The sequence below is a fragment of the Colletotrichum phormii genome (genome assembly GCF_030913505.1).
Source record: "Colletotrichum phormii strain CBS 102054 chromosome Unknown BDP81scaffold_1, whole genome shotgun sequence".
Classification (NCBI taxonomy): domain Eukaryota; kingdom Fungi; phylum Ascomycota; class Sordariomycetes; order Glomerellales; family Glomerellaceae; genus Colletotrichum; species Colletotrichum phormii.
Genome location: NW_026851443.1, coordinates 2,773,450 through 2,787,829, shown reverse-complemented (window position 1 = coordinate 2,787,829; position 14,380 = coordinate 2,773,450). Strand labels below are relative to the sequence as shown.

At 53.7% G+C, this 14,380-nt stretch overlaps 4 protein-coding genes and 1 non-coding gene across 5 annotated transcripts; 2 read left to right on the top strand and 3 right to left on the bottom strand.

Moving 5' to 3' along the window:
* Nucleotides 1-1,177: 1,177 nt before the first annotated feature.
* Nucleotides 1,178-2,820, top strand: BDP81DRAFT_305824 (uncharacterized protein; the record flags this gene model as incomplete). The annotated part of the gene is made up of 2 exons (XM_060583210.1): nt 1,178-2,101; nt 2,158-2,820. The coding sequence occupies 2 exons, from the start codon at nt 1,178-1,180 to the stop codon at nt 2,818-2,820; spliced, it is 1,587 nt and encodes a 528-aa protein (XP_060451982.1).
* A 218-nt stretch (nt 2,821-3,038) lies between these two features.
* BDP81DRAFT_456726 (V-type proton ATPase subunit E) lies at nt 3,039-3,953 on the bottom strand (the record flags this gene model as incomplete). Its single annotated transcript, XM_060593208.1, has 3 exons — nt 3,039-3,189; nt 3,265-3,773; nt 3,924-3,953. The coding sequence occupies 3 exons, from the start codon at nt 3,951-3,953 to the stop codon at nt 3,039-3,041; spliced, it is 690 nt and encodes a 229-aa protein (XP_060451981.1).
* A 1,564-nt stretch (nt 3,954-5,517) lies between these two features.
* BDP81DRAFT_456725 (magnesium transporter NIPA-domain-containing protein) lies at nt 5,518-7,331 on the top strand (the record flags this gene model as incomplete). Its single annotated transcript, XM_060593207.1, has 2 exons — nt 5,518-5,559; nt 5,646-7,331. The coding sequence occupies 2 exons, from the start codon at nt 5,518-5,520 to the stop codon at nt 7,329-7,331; spliced, it is 1,728 nt and encodes a 575-aa protein (XP_060451980.1).
* A 2,817-nt stretch (nt 7,332-10,148) lies between these two features.
* On the bottom strand, nt 10,149-10,962 carry BDP81DRAFT_444574 (tetraspanin; the record flags this gene model as incomplete). Its single annotated transcript, XM_060591853.1, has 3 exons — nt 10,149-10,421; nt 10,476-10,708; nt 10,794-10,962. The coding sequence occupies 3 exons, from the start codon at nt 10,960-10,962 to the stop codon at nt 10,149-10,151; spliced, it is 675 nt and encodes a 224-aa protein (XP_060451979.1).
* Nucleotides 10,963-14,209: 3,247 nt separating this feature from the next.
* Nucleotides 14,210-14,296, bottom strand: BDP81DRAFT_t6. The gene has a single exon. It is a non-coding gene; the product is annotated as a tRNA-Pro (tRNA).
* Nucleotides 14,297-14,380: the final 84 nt, after the last annotated feature.

The window sequence follows — 14,380 nt, the reverse complement described above, 5'->3', positions numbered from 1 at the left end:
TTGATAAGATAAGGACATAGCTAAAGTGGTCCCCACTAAATGCTCCCCGAACCACGCCCGACGCGAAAAGCGTCACCCACCTCACGCGTCGGACTCCCAACTACAGCTGTTCAACCTCAGTGAATTATGTAACCAAACATTTTATCACGACTCTCTATTCAACCTGAAGAAAGGCACACTCGCCTTCAGCCCGTCTGGTTCTTGGTAGCCAGGCCAGGAATATTTGCGTGGTCAGGTTTGTGCACAAGGCTGTAGGCGCCTGCTCTTATCCGCCATGGCTCGCAAATCAGCCAACACCGCCCAAGCAGGTGCGAACACGAACCGCGATATCAGGAGTTTCTTCGGTACCAGCCGTGCAGCTACGAAGGCCGCACCTGCCGTTTCGTCTTCACAAGCTTCCCAAACTTCCGCATCCCAGTCCTCAGCAGCAACCCAGGAGCTCCTGCCCGCCCGCGCTCAAACGAAGTCGACCGTGAACAAAAGTCTCCCACCTAACAGAGCCCGTGACGAAAACACAATCCAGGTCGCCAAGTCGACTATTAGAGGCTCTGTCGGAAATGCCGGTCAACGGCCTGCCCTTACGGCATCCGACCTCAACACCTCCATGTCATCCTTATCTGAACTTCAAGACACCCCAATTCGTTCTCCAGCTATGCGGCGTGTCATTCGCCTAACGCCAATACGGCAAAGATCACAGCGGTCACGATCTGGCACACCGAAAGGAACCTCAACTCCCAAAATCCTACGGTCAGGTCGAAGTACCGGCTCACCGCGAAAGGTCCGCTTCTCCTCTTTACCATCGTCGACTCGGGTGTCTCCTGAGCCAGAGGAGCCCACGACACCACGACGGTTGCTGTTCGGTCAGAGTCCAGGGAAGAAGACAGCCAGCGAGAGCCCACGAGGGTCGCCTCCAGCCAGTGATCTGCCCGACCTACCCTCATTGCAGAGAGACAAGCTGCAGCGCACACCGAAGCGCGATGTATCAGGGAAGCCGAAAGTCGACGGATCTCCCAATAGCTTACCGTCACTACCAAGTTTACCCAGTTCCCCAGCCCTTCCGTCTTCTCCACCAGCTTCGAAGAAGCGCCCGACTCTCACGAGGGATGCAGTCATCAAAGGGTCCGATGACGAGGACGACGACGGTTCTTTGTCTGATGATTCCTTTCCGGATCTCGACATGCTTGGCCCCACCAAACCCAGGCTTGATGGAACACCAAAGGCCAAGAGACGGGCCAGATTGGTACACAAGTCACCTCTCACCATCCAGCCAAAGCACAAATTTGACTTCAAGACGCTGGATGCTCACTCGAGGAGACACGATGTGCTGTTCGAGAGCCCACGGCGACCAGCTGAGCCTGCACCCAAGGATGAGATCATGGCGGATGTCGAAGAAAGTCCTAGCAAAGCTCGCCAGAAGCTGATCGAGATTGCCGGTGTCAAGACGGAGGAAGATGCGGACAAGGCTCTCCGAGCGATGGAGCGAACTGATGCCGGTGCCTCGAGGACGAGATGGTACTTCTTCAAAAGGGATATCAGCGGCCTAGATGAACCTCCTTCGTTCCCGAAGAAGTTTGCCAAGGGTCCTTGGTCTTTTCTCGAGAAGGCTGGAACAAGAGACCGACACATCATGTCGGGAATGCCGAATAATCTTGCCGTCAATGTCAGGTTTCCGGACGAATTATATCTCTGGATCTTGGACATGGTAACTGTTGAGAGAGTCGGTGTTCTTCGGGAGGAATACAGCAAGATCGTCACTGCCAACGGCAAACAGGTCAAGCGCCTGATCACGCCTGAGCAGCTCGAAGAGTGCCTGAAAAGATTGGGCGCAGCGGACCACATCGGAGACGAGGTACTACGACCTGTACGAGAAAGTCGAGATATCTACGTCGACTACGAATGGGAACCTCTCCAGTCGTTTTTGAAATGGCTAACCTACGTGGCACATCATCTTAGCTACGCAACAGTTACGTATGCTGTCAAGATGCTCTTGCGCATGGCAGCTGACAAGGTGGTCCTCGAGAATGTGGACATTCTCACGCGCCATCAGGATGCCTTGGCAGCTCTGGTCGATACTGTCAGGGACAGTGCCTGGGACGAGTTTGTAAGTTTATCCCCTGATTGTGGGGTAAAAGCTATTGCTAACATGACTTGTCAAAGTGCGCCGAGATCTGCTCGTCTCTGTATCACGGATTTATCAAGACCTCACTACGGATGTTACCGCTCATCTGCATGCCTGTCACTTCGCGGAAGCTCCATGAGCTGCGTAGACGCCTAGCAGTTGCCTTCTTCCTCCGAGACGCTGCTCTGGCCAGCGAGCACCCCGATGATGTTATCAGCCTTCGCCTCGTCATTGCTCGGGTTAAAGACAGCGACTTCAAGATCAACAACAAGACCGAATATGTGAACCTGAAGGCGCTGGTCCAACTCCTTGACATGGCGGTGGACGACGGGGCCTTCGCGCATGATAACGAGGACTCGGATTACGAAAAGGAGTTCAACAATGACATTGACGATCTGGCGAAGCGTCTCAAGGCTATCTGGCGAGGCATCAATGACACTGGAGCTGCGAACCTGGCCCGTACAGAGGCCAAGAGCGTGCTCGAGTGGGTTGGAGAGCGTCTGACATACTCGGTCAGGACTAAACGCCCGCCGACACAGAGCATTTTTGGAGACCAAGGCCCCTCGTCGGCCAGGAAGAGGCGCCAACAAGACTTCATGCAAAGATTCGTGCACTCTCGGAAGAACAAGCCATCCGAGATGGACAGCAACATCGAGCCAGCTTCAAGCGAGGATGAGACTTTCGTTACGGCAATAGGTTAAGATGATAAACGAACTCGTAGTTGCAACGATAACTACCTAATACGCCAAGGGTTGGCCACCATCATACAGCATCTAAGATACACCACAGGAAGGAGTTTGAAACAGGGTGGGCGCCGGGGTAGTCCTTCATGCAGCGTTTAGTGTGTCCAGCCCCAAGGGAGATAAAGAGGGCTATACAGGGTTTTTGCAAGGAGCACTTATGGGAAAGGGGTGGTGGTTTAGTCAGTGAATCTTCGGTTGGGGTTCTTGCCAAACAGAGTCTCTCGGACGGCCGGCAGACCGGTCTCCTGAAGGAGGTGTAGACGCTCCTCGAATGTATTGTTGATTTCAATCTTGCCCTTTCCACCGATGACGAAAACACCTCCAGCGCTGCGTTATTTGTTAGAACCCATGATCTGTATCTTGCATGTTCTCCCTCGATGTATCGGGAGATATATTACGTACCTCTCTGCGGACAGGGGATCGGACTCGTCAAGCTTAGCCGAAGTGTCCTTGCTAGTCTCCTTCTTGTACTCCTTGGTAGCCTCCTCGATGGCCTTCTTGACGGCATCAAAGTCGGCTTTCCGCGCGCGGATGACGACCTCGGGCTCGGCGAGGGCGTAGAGGCCCTCGAGAATGAGGTTCTTGAGGGTAGCCTGGTACTTGCCCTTGTCTTTGGTGGCGTTGGCGAGCTTCTTGCGGGCGTTCTCAAAGATGTTGTCGAGGAGCTCCTGGCGGGCACCGAGGACCTTGAGCCGCGTCTTGTTGGAGACGGTGGAGCGGGTGATTTGCTGGGACATTTGGGCCTGCTTGAACTTCTTCTCGTACTGGCCGTCGATGGCGTCCGTCTCCTGGCGGACGAGCTTGGACTTTTCGATTGCGAACTCTTCGTTGGCCTTGATTTCGATCTCGCGGGCCTTTTCCATTGCTTCTTGCTTTATGAAGGCCGTCATCTTGCGGAGCTCCTGACCAACCTGTTTTTGGTGCACGCCATGTCTGATTAGCGGGCTGCGTCTCTCTTCATCTCTCTACCCTATCCCTCGTGGGTGTGCGTGTGCGTGTATCGGACGGAAGGCTCGGATTCAAGAGGCCCTCGATGTGAAAAGAGGTCGGGGGTAGCTTACTTGGTCGTCCGTCAACGGTTGGTGAGACATGATGGGCGGTTTTTGGGGGTTTTGCGTGAGCGACTTTTGTTGATTCAATTAGGTCTATCGGAGGCGAGAAGGACGACGGGCGATGATGAGATCGCGTGGGATGTAGAGAGGAGCTGGTGGGGAGCCCGTCGGGAGGAGGTTTCGCGATGGGGGGAGGGGGGAATCGGAATCGGATTGTGGTATTTGAATGGAAGCTGTTGTTTGACGACGCCTACTTACTACCTTACCTTGGGTGCTCTGAGCCGCGCAGCAAGCGCATCACTGGGCGTTCGGCCCCCCCAGCTTCAGGAACCACATAGCAGGTATCCATCCGTCCCGTCAGCCACAGATTGCTTGGGTGGGTGCGATACGGCGGCTGTGCCACACATGATCTGTGCGGATGCCACCCGCAGGCGCCGCTGGCACTTGTCCACTTCTCCAGCCACGTTTCCTTCTCAGGCTGCCCTGGGTGTGACATCACGGAGGCAGGCGAAGCCTATCAGTCCCTCCCAGGCCCGTCACCCCAAGGAAAAGAGCGATAAGATAATCCTGTCACGTCAGGTGACGATTGCCCGAGGAACAGCCGCATCACCCACCACAGTCATGCACCCAGCTGAGCTACCTCACCGCCTACCAAGACAACGCACTGCAAAGGCGCAAAGGGGCTAGACGCGGAGTACCTGAAATGAATAATGCAATGCAGGCGGCACCTGGAGAGGTGGAGAGAAAGACGGGAGTCCCTTGCTGTTTGGTTGCTGCGGGCGAGGTACCTACCTTGAGGGTTGCTGCTGCACTGTTATGCTTGACCGTACCTTGTGCTTGGTGACTTGGTTGCTTGGTGCAGTCGGCATCTCCCCCTTCCTGGTTCCGTCCTGGCCAGACCACCCCGACCCTCTTCTACACCGATGGGAACAGAGAGCGGCCATTGCGTCGGTGCATAGCGAACGTACGTCTGTCTGGTGTTTCGAGCTGAGCCATCATCTAACACCAGAGACCTGTTCACCGACTCCGGCCATGTGGAAACTCGGTATTTTATAACGCTGCATTGATCAGGTACACGCAACCAGCAATTTGTCGGAGAAGACGGCCGGCCTGAGATACGGAGTACCTTTTGAGGTTCCAACTTTATCGCTTCCATTTAGACGCGCATCCGAACTTGAAACCCATCCGCAAGCTCTCTCTTGGCGGCTATTGGAGGGAAAGCGACAGCAAAGTCACCATTTACCCAAGCGTGGCGAGACACAACCCGTCGGACAACTTTACCTAACCACATCATCTCCAATCCACAACGTCGAAGCAATTCACAGACGCCTTCTTTGCGTCGTCCCCCCTCCCGCCCCCTCCATCCTGTCGAAGCGTTCGATCCCCCTCCGTTCCGCCGTCGGAGTCGATTTCATCTGGTCCTCGTTGCGAAAAAGGAAGCTGCACATCCCACGAACGTGCCGCTAGGATACCGGTCGGGACAACACGGTTGCGCAGACGCATTTGAGAAAACAAGGGACGACGATAAATCGATGAGACTGACCGCCGCTGCTTCAACCTCTACCGCCGCCAGATGACCGACAGTTAGCTCCTTGCGCGTGCAATGGGGTCCCTCGGCGGCATCTCCCCTGGGGGGACAATCGCCGTACGCATCTGCCTCCCTTTGCGCCTCTGTCGCTGCATGAATGAGCGAAAAGCCGTCGCTAACCTTGTGATTTTCCCTTCGCGCAGATAGGAATCATCGTAGGTCTCTTGTCCACGAGCGTCCAGAGCCTGGGTCTCACCCTCCAACGAAAATCACACATCCTCGAAGACGAAAAGGGCCCGCACGAGATACGCCGGCCACCGTATCGGAGGGGGAAATGGCAGCTGGGGATGGGAATGTTCATCGCCGCAAACCTGCTCGGTAGCTCCGTCCAGATCTCGACACTTCCTCTCCCTGTACTCTCAACCCTTCAGGCCTCGGGCCTCGTCTTCAACTCGATATGCGCTACCCTTATACTTAACGAACCCTTCACGAGGTGGTCGCTATGGGGCACCTTACTCGTCTGCACCGGCGCCGTGCTGATCGCCATCTTTGGCGCCATTCCCGCGCCCGCACACAACCTACAGGAGCTGCTTGAGCTCCTCGGTCGGAAGCCTTTTGTGGTATGGATGATCATGCAGGCCTTCCTCGTCCTGTCAATAGCCATCAGTGTGGACTGCCTCGACCACTTCACGAGCCTGTCACTCAACTCGAGATTCCGCTTCGTCCGCGGCCTCGCCTATGGGGCCATAAGTGGTATCCTCTCGGCGCATTCGCTGCTGGTTGCCAAGTCGGCCGTCGAGCTGATCATTAAGACGATCGCGGACGGCAATAACCAATTTGTTCACTGGCAGGCGTGGGTCCTCGTGCTGGCGCTGGTCACCCTGGCCTTGAGTCAATTATATTACCTACACCGCGGTCTGAAGCTCGTCTCGACCTCGGTTTTATACCCCATGGTATTCTGTATCTACAACATCATTGCGATCCTGGACGGTTTGATATACTTCAAGCAGACGGACCAGATCAACCCCTTACGAGCATGTCTCATTGCGCTTGGGACAGTCATCCTACTTGCCGGTGTGTTGGCACTGTCGTGGCGTCTCAGCGACGAACAGCACACGCCGGGCGTTGGCCAGTCATCCTTGGCACCAGGACTTGGTCTCGTGGAGGACACGGAAGATGAAGAAGAGTCCCTCCTGGGCGGCGACGACCTTTACAGCCTCCACGAAGAAGATGACCCATTACCAGCTACAACCTACTCAACATTTAACGTGGCCAGCGGTGAGACAACGCCGCTGACACCCACACCCAAGCGGAAGAAGACGGGCAGGAGATGGCAAGAACGCGCCGAGATTTGGGGCGAGCTCGAAGACCGCGATACGTCCAGCCCGCCCATCTCGCGCCGGCGCTCCAGCACTGTGCCTGGCGAACTCAACGAGTCGACGTCCTTGTTACCGCACCGCCGCGGCGTAAGTAGCGGTAGCGGTAACCCTCTCTTTTCGTCCTCAGAAGCAGGACCCAGCTCCGAGTCCCTTTCGTCACGCCGGCCCGGCCCGGGCAGGAGGCGACGTAAGTCTACGGGATTTCCGGGTTTTACGGCCCGCCGTCGGCGCAAGAGTCAGAGCAGTAGTCAGCCCACCCTACAAGAGGCGTTGGGTGGCATCTGGAAACTCAAGTGGTGGCGGTCCGACAGGGGAGACGACGGCGCGAGCAATCCGCCGGGCAGCAGCGGGAGCGGCAGTGTATGGCCCGCATTCCGAGACGAGCCTCCGCCGCCGACGGGGCAAGGGGAAGGGCAGAGGGATATTGGTGGTAGTGGAGGCAATGACGTCCACGACGGGTCCCAGGATAGGGGGCGGGACCGCCGGCCGAATGATGATTCGCCTGTATGAGTATCGGAACACTTGTCACGTCATTATTCCCTTTTTAAACATCTTCTCCTTTTTTCTATCAAGAAACCCGTTACTTCTTATGTGAGCATAATAGCGTTTACTTAGACATGTGTCAATTGCCAGCAGTATGAGTTATGTCTGATCCTTGAGTGAGGTGCCTGTCTGATGTAGTTCATGAAAGCACGCGTTGTTAGCATGTGCCAGTCAGTGACCCCCTTAAGCATGGAGACAGTAGAAGGCTACTTTCAATGGTCGAACTTGACTTGGATCAAAGCGATTTCTCGTTGAGGTCAGCTGTCTACCACAGACGATTACTTGTTGCTTTCTTCTCTTTGTCCTTTACAGAGTTTAAACCCCTGTTCTAATCCTTACAAGAAATATGAGTAGGACAAAGAGAGTGATCGAGGAAAAAGACAGCTGTCACGTTTGAGGTGCACGGTTGAAGCAGGTGACGTTGAAAACTCTGCCTGTGTTTTGTGCTTCCTCCCTCTCCTTGGGGCATGTCAACATCGGATTATTGTGGCCGTGGGGCCCGTTGATGTCATCATGCCTAGAGTTCAGGATCGAGCCAACGCGTATAACGCCATGCCCGTGGTCAGAGGGCCTATCGTTCGATTTGGCCTGGTGGAGGGCATGGACTTGTTGACAAGACCAGATTGAGCACCTACGTAATGGGCAGCTGTTCTTGGGGACTACTTCTTACCTTATACAACGGGCTAATTTTAACTCTACGTATTCTTCTCTCTCAACCTACTTACGGAGAGCTTACAGTAGCCCGTTTTCCCCGTCGACCGAGTCAGAGAGTCGGGCTCACTCACTCTATTTATCGCACTTGTGGCGGGAGAGCGACGGTGCAGGTAAACTTTCTTTTTGGGGCTCTTTTACTGCTCTTGGACCATCGAGCCTGACTCGTAGGTAGACCTACAACGTCACGGGAGAGGACTCTCAACCTACCTGTCGAAATATCGTACACTATCGTCACTTTCTCATGTGAGTACGGTTGATGGGATACGAGTCAATAAAACTTGAGATGAACAAGACTCAATTTGACCTGATGAACGTTTCAAAAAGTTAGGTATCACCAATATACGGCAAGGTTACGGACGAGGTAACTAAGAGCCTGAACTCCTTTGCTCTACCTGATGAGTGAATCACTTTGAAGCCCCCATCCCGTAAACCCAACTGTCTGCTTGGGATCCTAACATCAAACGAGATAGTTCGCGCCTTGAAGATAACTACTGAGCAGACCGGGTCGGTTCTAGTTGAGACAACAAATCCATAGATGTCATGCATCTAAGGTCCGCACCGCACCCATTCTCTTTTGTGATACAAACTCGGACACTCGGCGCCGCAACAAAAAGACAGACCAAAAGCATCACGAATAACCGCGTGTCATCGAGATAAATGTCGTCAAGTAACGCAGTGCTCCACGCTGAGTGAGATCGATCTGGTATTGTCAAAAGTGGTGTTGTCGGGTGGTGGTCGTCCGCCCCCCCTGACCGTCGTTGATCCGGGTAGATGGTCCAGCTCGTTTATCTCGTTCCATCTACATTGTGGGGTTTACCCAGCGCATTAAGCCCGCCTCTCCTCCCGTCCATCAGTCTCACGCTAAAGAAACCACCCCTCTTTCTCTCACCCATCAACCATTCCTAGGTGATTTATCCCATTCAAATCAACTCCCAAAATCCGAACCGGCCTCTTTTTCTCCTCCACACAAGCTCCGGCCCCCCAATCATCTCTCAACAGGGTTTCGCTTGGCGTGTTTACACTACTCCGTATACATCCCAAAGTCATCTATTTCAAACTCACTCGTGTATTCTATCCGTAGGCCAGTTAATCTGGCACCTGCCATCTGTGGTTCCCCGACCATGCTCGGCGATCTTGTTTATTTCAATCCTTGGGGGCCGTAAACAAATAGATTGGGGGGAGGGGGGACAAAGGCCTTGGCCTCCAATGTACAACATCATTCATGTCACAAATAGATCCGGCGCATGGCGGTGTTACTCCCACTAAAATGAACTACCGAGATTGTTATATATATGCACACGCATCTCTCTCCGTCCTGGAATATGAAAGTGGTCAAAGCCGTCTTGCCACGATCAGGAGCAGAGCCGCCCCCTATTCTTAGACGCTTCACGGCCTCCCATCGATATCATTTGAGTCCACACACACACACACACACACACACACACAAAGTCACAGTCAACACCCATCGAGCGAGACGAGAAGGTTGAAAAAACAGCTATTGCTTTCAGGGCAAGTTCCCCCCTTTTTTACAAAACAGAGATAATCAACACTAAAAATCTATATATGGTGTCCGCACAAACAAGAAAGAAGGGGGTTCGTCGGTAGGGAAGGCTTTGAGAGAGGTAAGAGAAATGTTGGCCGTCACACAAAAAAGACCTGTCGCTTCGAATATCTCCGTCCGAAAATTCGTTTCCATGCGTTAAGATTCGTACACCACTCCGTCGCCACCTTATGATCAAGGTATGGTAACGGAGGGCTTCTGCGGAAGGCAGAAAAAAAAAGGGAGGGGGGGGTCAAGTTATTGATTCTGCCTGTCCACTTTGTCTAAAGAAAATCGGAACAAGATTAAGACCAATCAATGGCCGCGGCGGGGATGAGGCGATTCAGTCTTTTCCCCGGTCCAGAAGAAAGGAGACCAGAAACAGTTGCTCGCTCCGATTTGCTACACGCAAAAGAGAAAAGGAGTTCCCGAGAGGCTGGTTTTCCGAGCAAGAGAGAGACAACGAGATTGGGCGCCAACTCGAGCCAGCGGCTTTTTTTGCCCTGATGAACCAATGCCGAACCGCCAGCTTAGAAACCGCGGTACCCAGCCTTCTCGTCAATGTGGCGGTAGCGTTCGCGCTCCTTGCGATCCTTGAGCAGCATGGCGATGCTGACAATGAGCATGGCGTCGATACCGACCATACCGAAGACGGCGGTGAAGATGTTGTCGACGAAGATGTTGGCGAAACTCGTGATCGGGGTTGCGCAACCGCGCTGCAGGGCGGCGGCGGCGGGACTCGGGCACTGGGCGTCGGTGACGAAGGCGGGTGAAGTGCTGTTGAAGTATCCGCAGCATTTGAACTGATGACGAGTGTCAGTAATTGGTGTTCATATTTGAACCGAAAGTTCACTTACAGCAGTCTGCATGAGTTCCTGAACACGAGGGTCCTGGACGTTCCACGTCTTGCCAAAGTCGTTCTTGGTGGTGAGGGTAAGAACCCAAAGGTAGACACCAAGAACCAAACTAAAAACACCGCAGAGAGTGGTCAGGTACCCCGAGATCTTGAGCCAGCCACGAGTTGGCGTGATCATGCCGGGGATGGTGGAGAGGAATGTAACGAAGATGAAGACGGCATTGGCAATACCGGCTATAAGTCAAAGTCAGTCACGATGTCCGAAACGTTCCTTCCACTACTTCCGTAAGATAAATGGCATTCTCCAAGAGTGTCATACCTGTCAGTGGAAATTGGGCCGTGAGCAGGCGCATAACAGCCTGGCTTCCTTCCGTGGGCGTCTCCTTGATGAGGTTCTGGTTGATGAGGGTGAAACCCAGAAGCAGGGCTCCGGTGATGACGAAGATGATGTCGGCGACCACGAAGGTCATCAGCACTTTGTTCGCCATGGCTGAAGCTTTTCGTTTAAACCGAGCAGCCTAGAGACCCGAGAACCAAGATGTCGCTCGGAGAGACTTGGCTGCTCCTTCGTCCTGCAATTTCTCCTCTTTTTTGGAAATAGTTTTTAGATTTTTGCGATTTAGAGATTGATGTTTGATTTTGACGTCCGGCGTCTTTTTTCGTCTAGAAATGGTTGATCGATAGGGAAGATCGGGGGGTATTGCGTCGTCGTCGGTGTCGTCGGTGTTCACTGGTGTCGGCGGGTAAGGACTGTCTTCGACCAGCAAAAATAAAACGGAACCTCCACCACCCAGCGGGGGACGAGCACACGAGAAGAAAGGGTTTTTGAAAAGAGAGAAGTCGACGAAGCCGTCGCTAAGAAGGGAATAAGGTTGGAGTGAACGATTGTACAGGAAAAACGTGAAGATGGACCGAAAATCACCCTCCAGATGGAAAAAACCCGACTGCAGCACGGAGGAGTGGGAGGAGAGGAAGAGAGATGCTGTCTAGTGCCTCGTGCTGCAACAGAGACGAGGTCTGAGTGCAGTCTCTCTGGGTCCTTGGGAGAATGGGACGTGGGCGGTGGAGCGGGAGAGCAGCCGGTAAGGGGGGTCCACAATACTGTCTCGGACGAGACCTGCGCAGGCAAGGGAGACCCCAGAGGAGAATCGCCAGATTCAATCAGCCAGGCGAGGGGGCGCTGTATCGAGACCTGGAAACTCGAGACCACTCGAGAGAGAGTGTGTGTGGTTACGTGGTTACGTATCCGTACATTAGTTTATGGTATTGGCGGGCGGTCAGGGCCCCTCGTCCGTCTTGGAAGGCTCGAACAGCAGACGCGAGGATGAGAAACGCACCAGAAACACCTTGGGACCAGCCCACGCTTCATCCACACTGTGCCTTGGAGGCCCTGTTTCTGTGCCCATGACAGCGAGATGGAGCCGTGCGAAGAGATGGAGACAACAGCAGAAAGAGAACTGTGAAGGGGGGAAGAAGAGGGCTGAGGGAGGTCGCGATGAATCCGACTCCCTGACGGACTGCGTTTCAGGATCGAGGGGCATCCTCATGCAGGCGGCTGTGGCACGCACCAATCGAGCCGTGCAGGCGCTGGTGTTCGGGATCGTGACCAATTACAGCGCTGGAATCGTCCAAGAGTCGCCAGATTGGGGTGGTCGTCCGTTTGAGCCAATGGCTTAGGGCTGCGCGTACCTTCCTTGGCCCTTGCTTGGCCCTTGCCAGACTCCAAGAGAAAAAGAGAAAGAAGTCACGGCCCACCAGCCACAAGCTGGAACGCTACATTACGTAGCCTTTTCTTCCTTTACATCTCTTCACGTGGTGAAGCATGGCTCATGCCTGCGACATTTCAGGTACCTCAAGGAAAGAATACCTTATTGTTACGCTTACTTCAGCGGCCAATGGTCTGTCCTCCAAAGCACCTCGAGACACTTAAGCCTCCTCGACTTACATCATCAAACAGGAGACGAATTCAGGAACACCCCCCAATGCTCATCAAGTGGACGCGGCAACGCGAGACATGTCACAACCCTCGATAGCGAATACCACTATAACACGCGTCGATGGCCTCTTTGTGTCCACATTGTGTGCCGGCCAGCCCGACTACTCACAGAGTACTCCGTACCGCAGTTACCAGTGATGGGTTATTCGGATAGACGCCTTGTTCAAAGGCAAGGTCGGCCGGCTCTTACTTGGCACTCGTACGAAAGCGCAAGGCAAGCTCCTGGCACCGGAGTACTCTACCGATTCAGAATCCTTTCCTCCCCTCCAGTCCTCTCCAGGCTTCAGGCCCGCCGCCCGAGGCTGTGAGCCCTGCCCGCGAAATTTGAATTTGAGAGGAGCCCCCCCCCACCCCCCGTCGTGGCACGATCCAGTGAGATTCCAGCCCGATGGTCTCGCCTTTTCCCATAGACTCAAGACTGCGGTGGTACGGTGGCACCACATTACCGCCCGCCTACCGCCCAATTTCCAACCTCTTGGCTGACCTGCCGAACCATGTCTGGCGCTTCAACGCTTCCCCACCAACCCTTTTCGTGATAAGGTAATCCGGAGATGCGCGACTAAAAAAGACTGGCGGTGCTCGTGGACAGTTGTGGTTCCTCGGGAACGACGCCAGGGATCTTGAAGCGCTAACGTCGTCTCGGACCCTCCCTTTATTTTTCTTTCCTCTTTCTTTCCATCAGAGTGTGATATCCGTACTCCGTATTCAATCTCAATTTTACGGCTGTCACATGAATAACTGCCTAAAATAATGAGGCTCTGTCGTCTTACGCATCTCTATATCCATATGCATACCTAGCATATAACAACATCTGTGTCCCGGTATGCCCGCAACGCACCTGTGGATTGCATGGAATAACTCTCGGACTTTTCTTCTTCAGAATTCCCGCTGGTTTGGACGCCCAGACCTGTCAAGAAAACACCTTCCAACCCTTATCCGACTCTCTTCTGAGGGACAGTGCAGACCTCTGACAGTCTGGTGTTGTTGGCCTTTCGACAAAGAGCCCCGGGTCCACTGAGAAGGCATGCTATCCGAGTGGAAGCATTGCCGTGGTGTTCGATGCTTGACGGGAAACCCTGCCTCTTTGTCGTTTCGTGTATCCTGCGCTGCCGTTCCGTTCCGCTGCGTCGTCTGGTATTTCAATTTCGATTCATGGGTGCAATCATCAGGAAACGTGCGCACTGCGACTGCGAGCCTGGAAACAGCGATGCAGTTTCCATTTCTATTGTCCGGCAATTCAGCGCCGGGGGGCTTACGTTCGTCGGACTGAACTGAAATGCCTATGATTCACTCATTGTGGTCCTTGTTTTGTTCCGTGTTGTTTCGATGTCACGGTTCGCTACCAGGCGATCATCTTCCCAGTTGTTCCTGATGCAGTATGGATACGGAGTAGATGAGACACAAACTGTGCTGCGAGCCAACACCTTTCAAATTACCACTGCGCCCGAAAATCTGGGAAATCCTACTGCATGTTCTGCAGCGGCGCAGCCCGGCACTTCAAGATGATGTGCTTCGATGATAAGCAAACAAGCAGGTGTGTAGCTACAATCTAATGTAGCAATCTCATCAACCCCCAGTGACGAAAGACACAAAAAAAGACAAAGACTTATTATTGCGCACGCGCCACACTCTTAGTCACACACCGACCACCAACCACCACATGCTGCAAAAAAAAATTTGACCAAAATCTCGCATTCCATCACTCAAAAGAGATATCTCCCAAATCAGCAAAAGGATTGGGCCCTAACCAGGATTCGAACCTGGGACCTCTCCCAGACGTGTCGTGAAGACCCTAAGGGAGAATCATACCGCTAGACCATCAGGGCAGATTGTAATCCAAGTGGATGTCCTTGGATGAGAGGAGTGGCGGGAATTGTGCTGAAGTTTGTGGGCAAGGTGTGGGCCGCAAT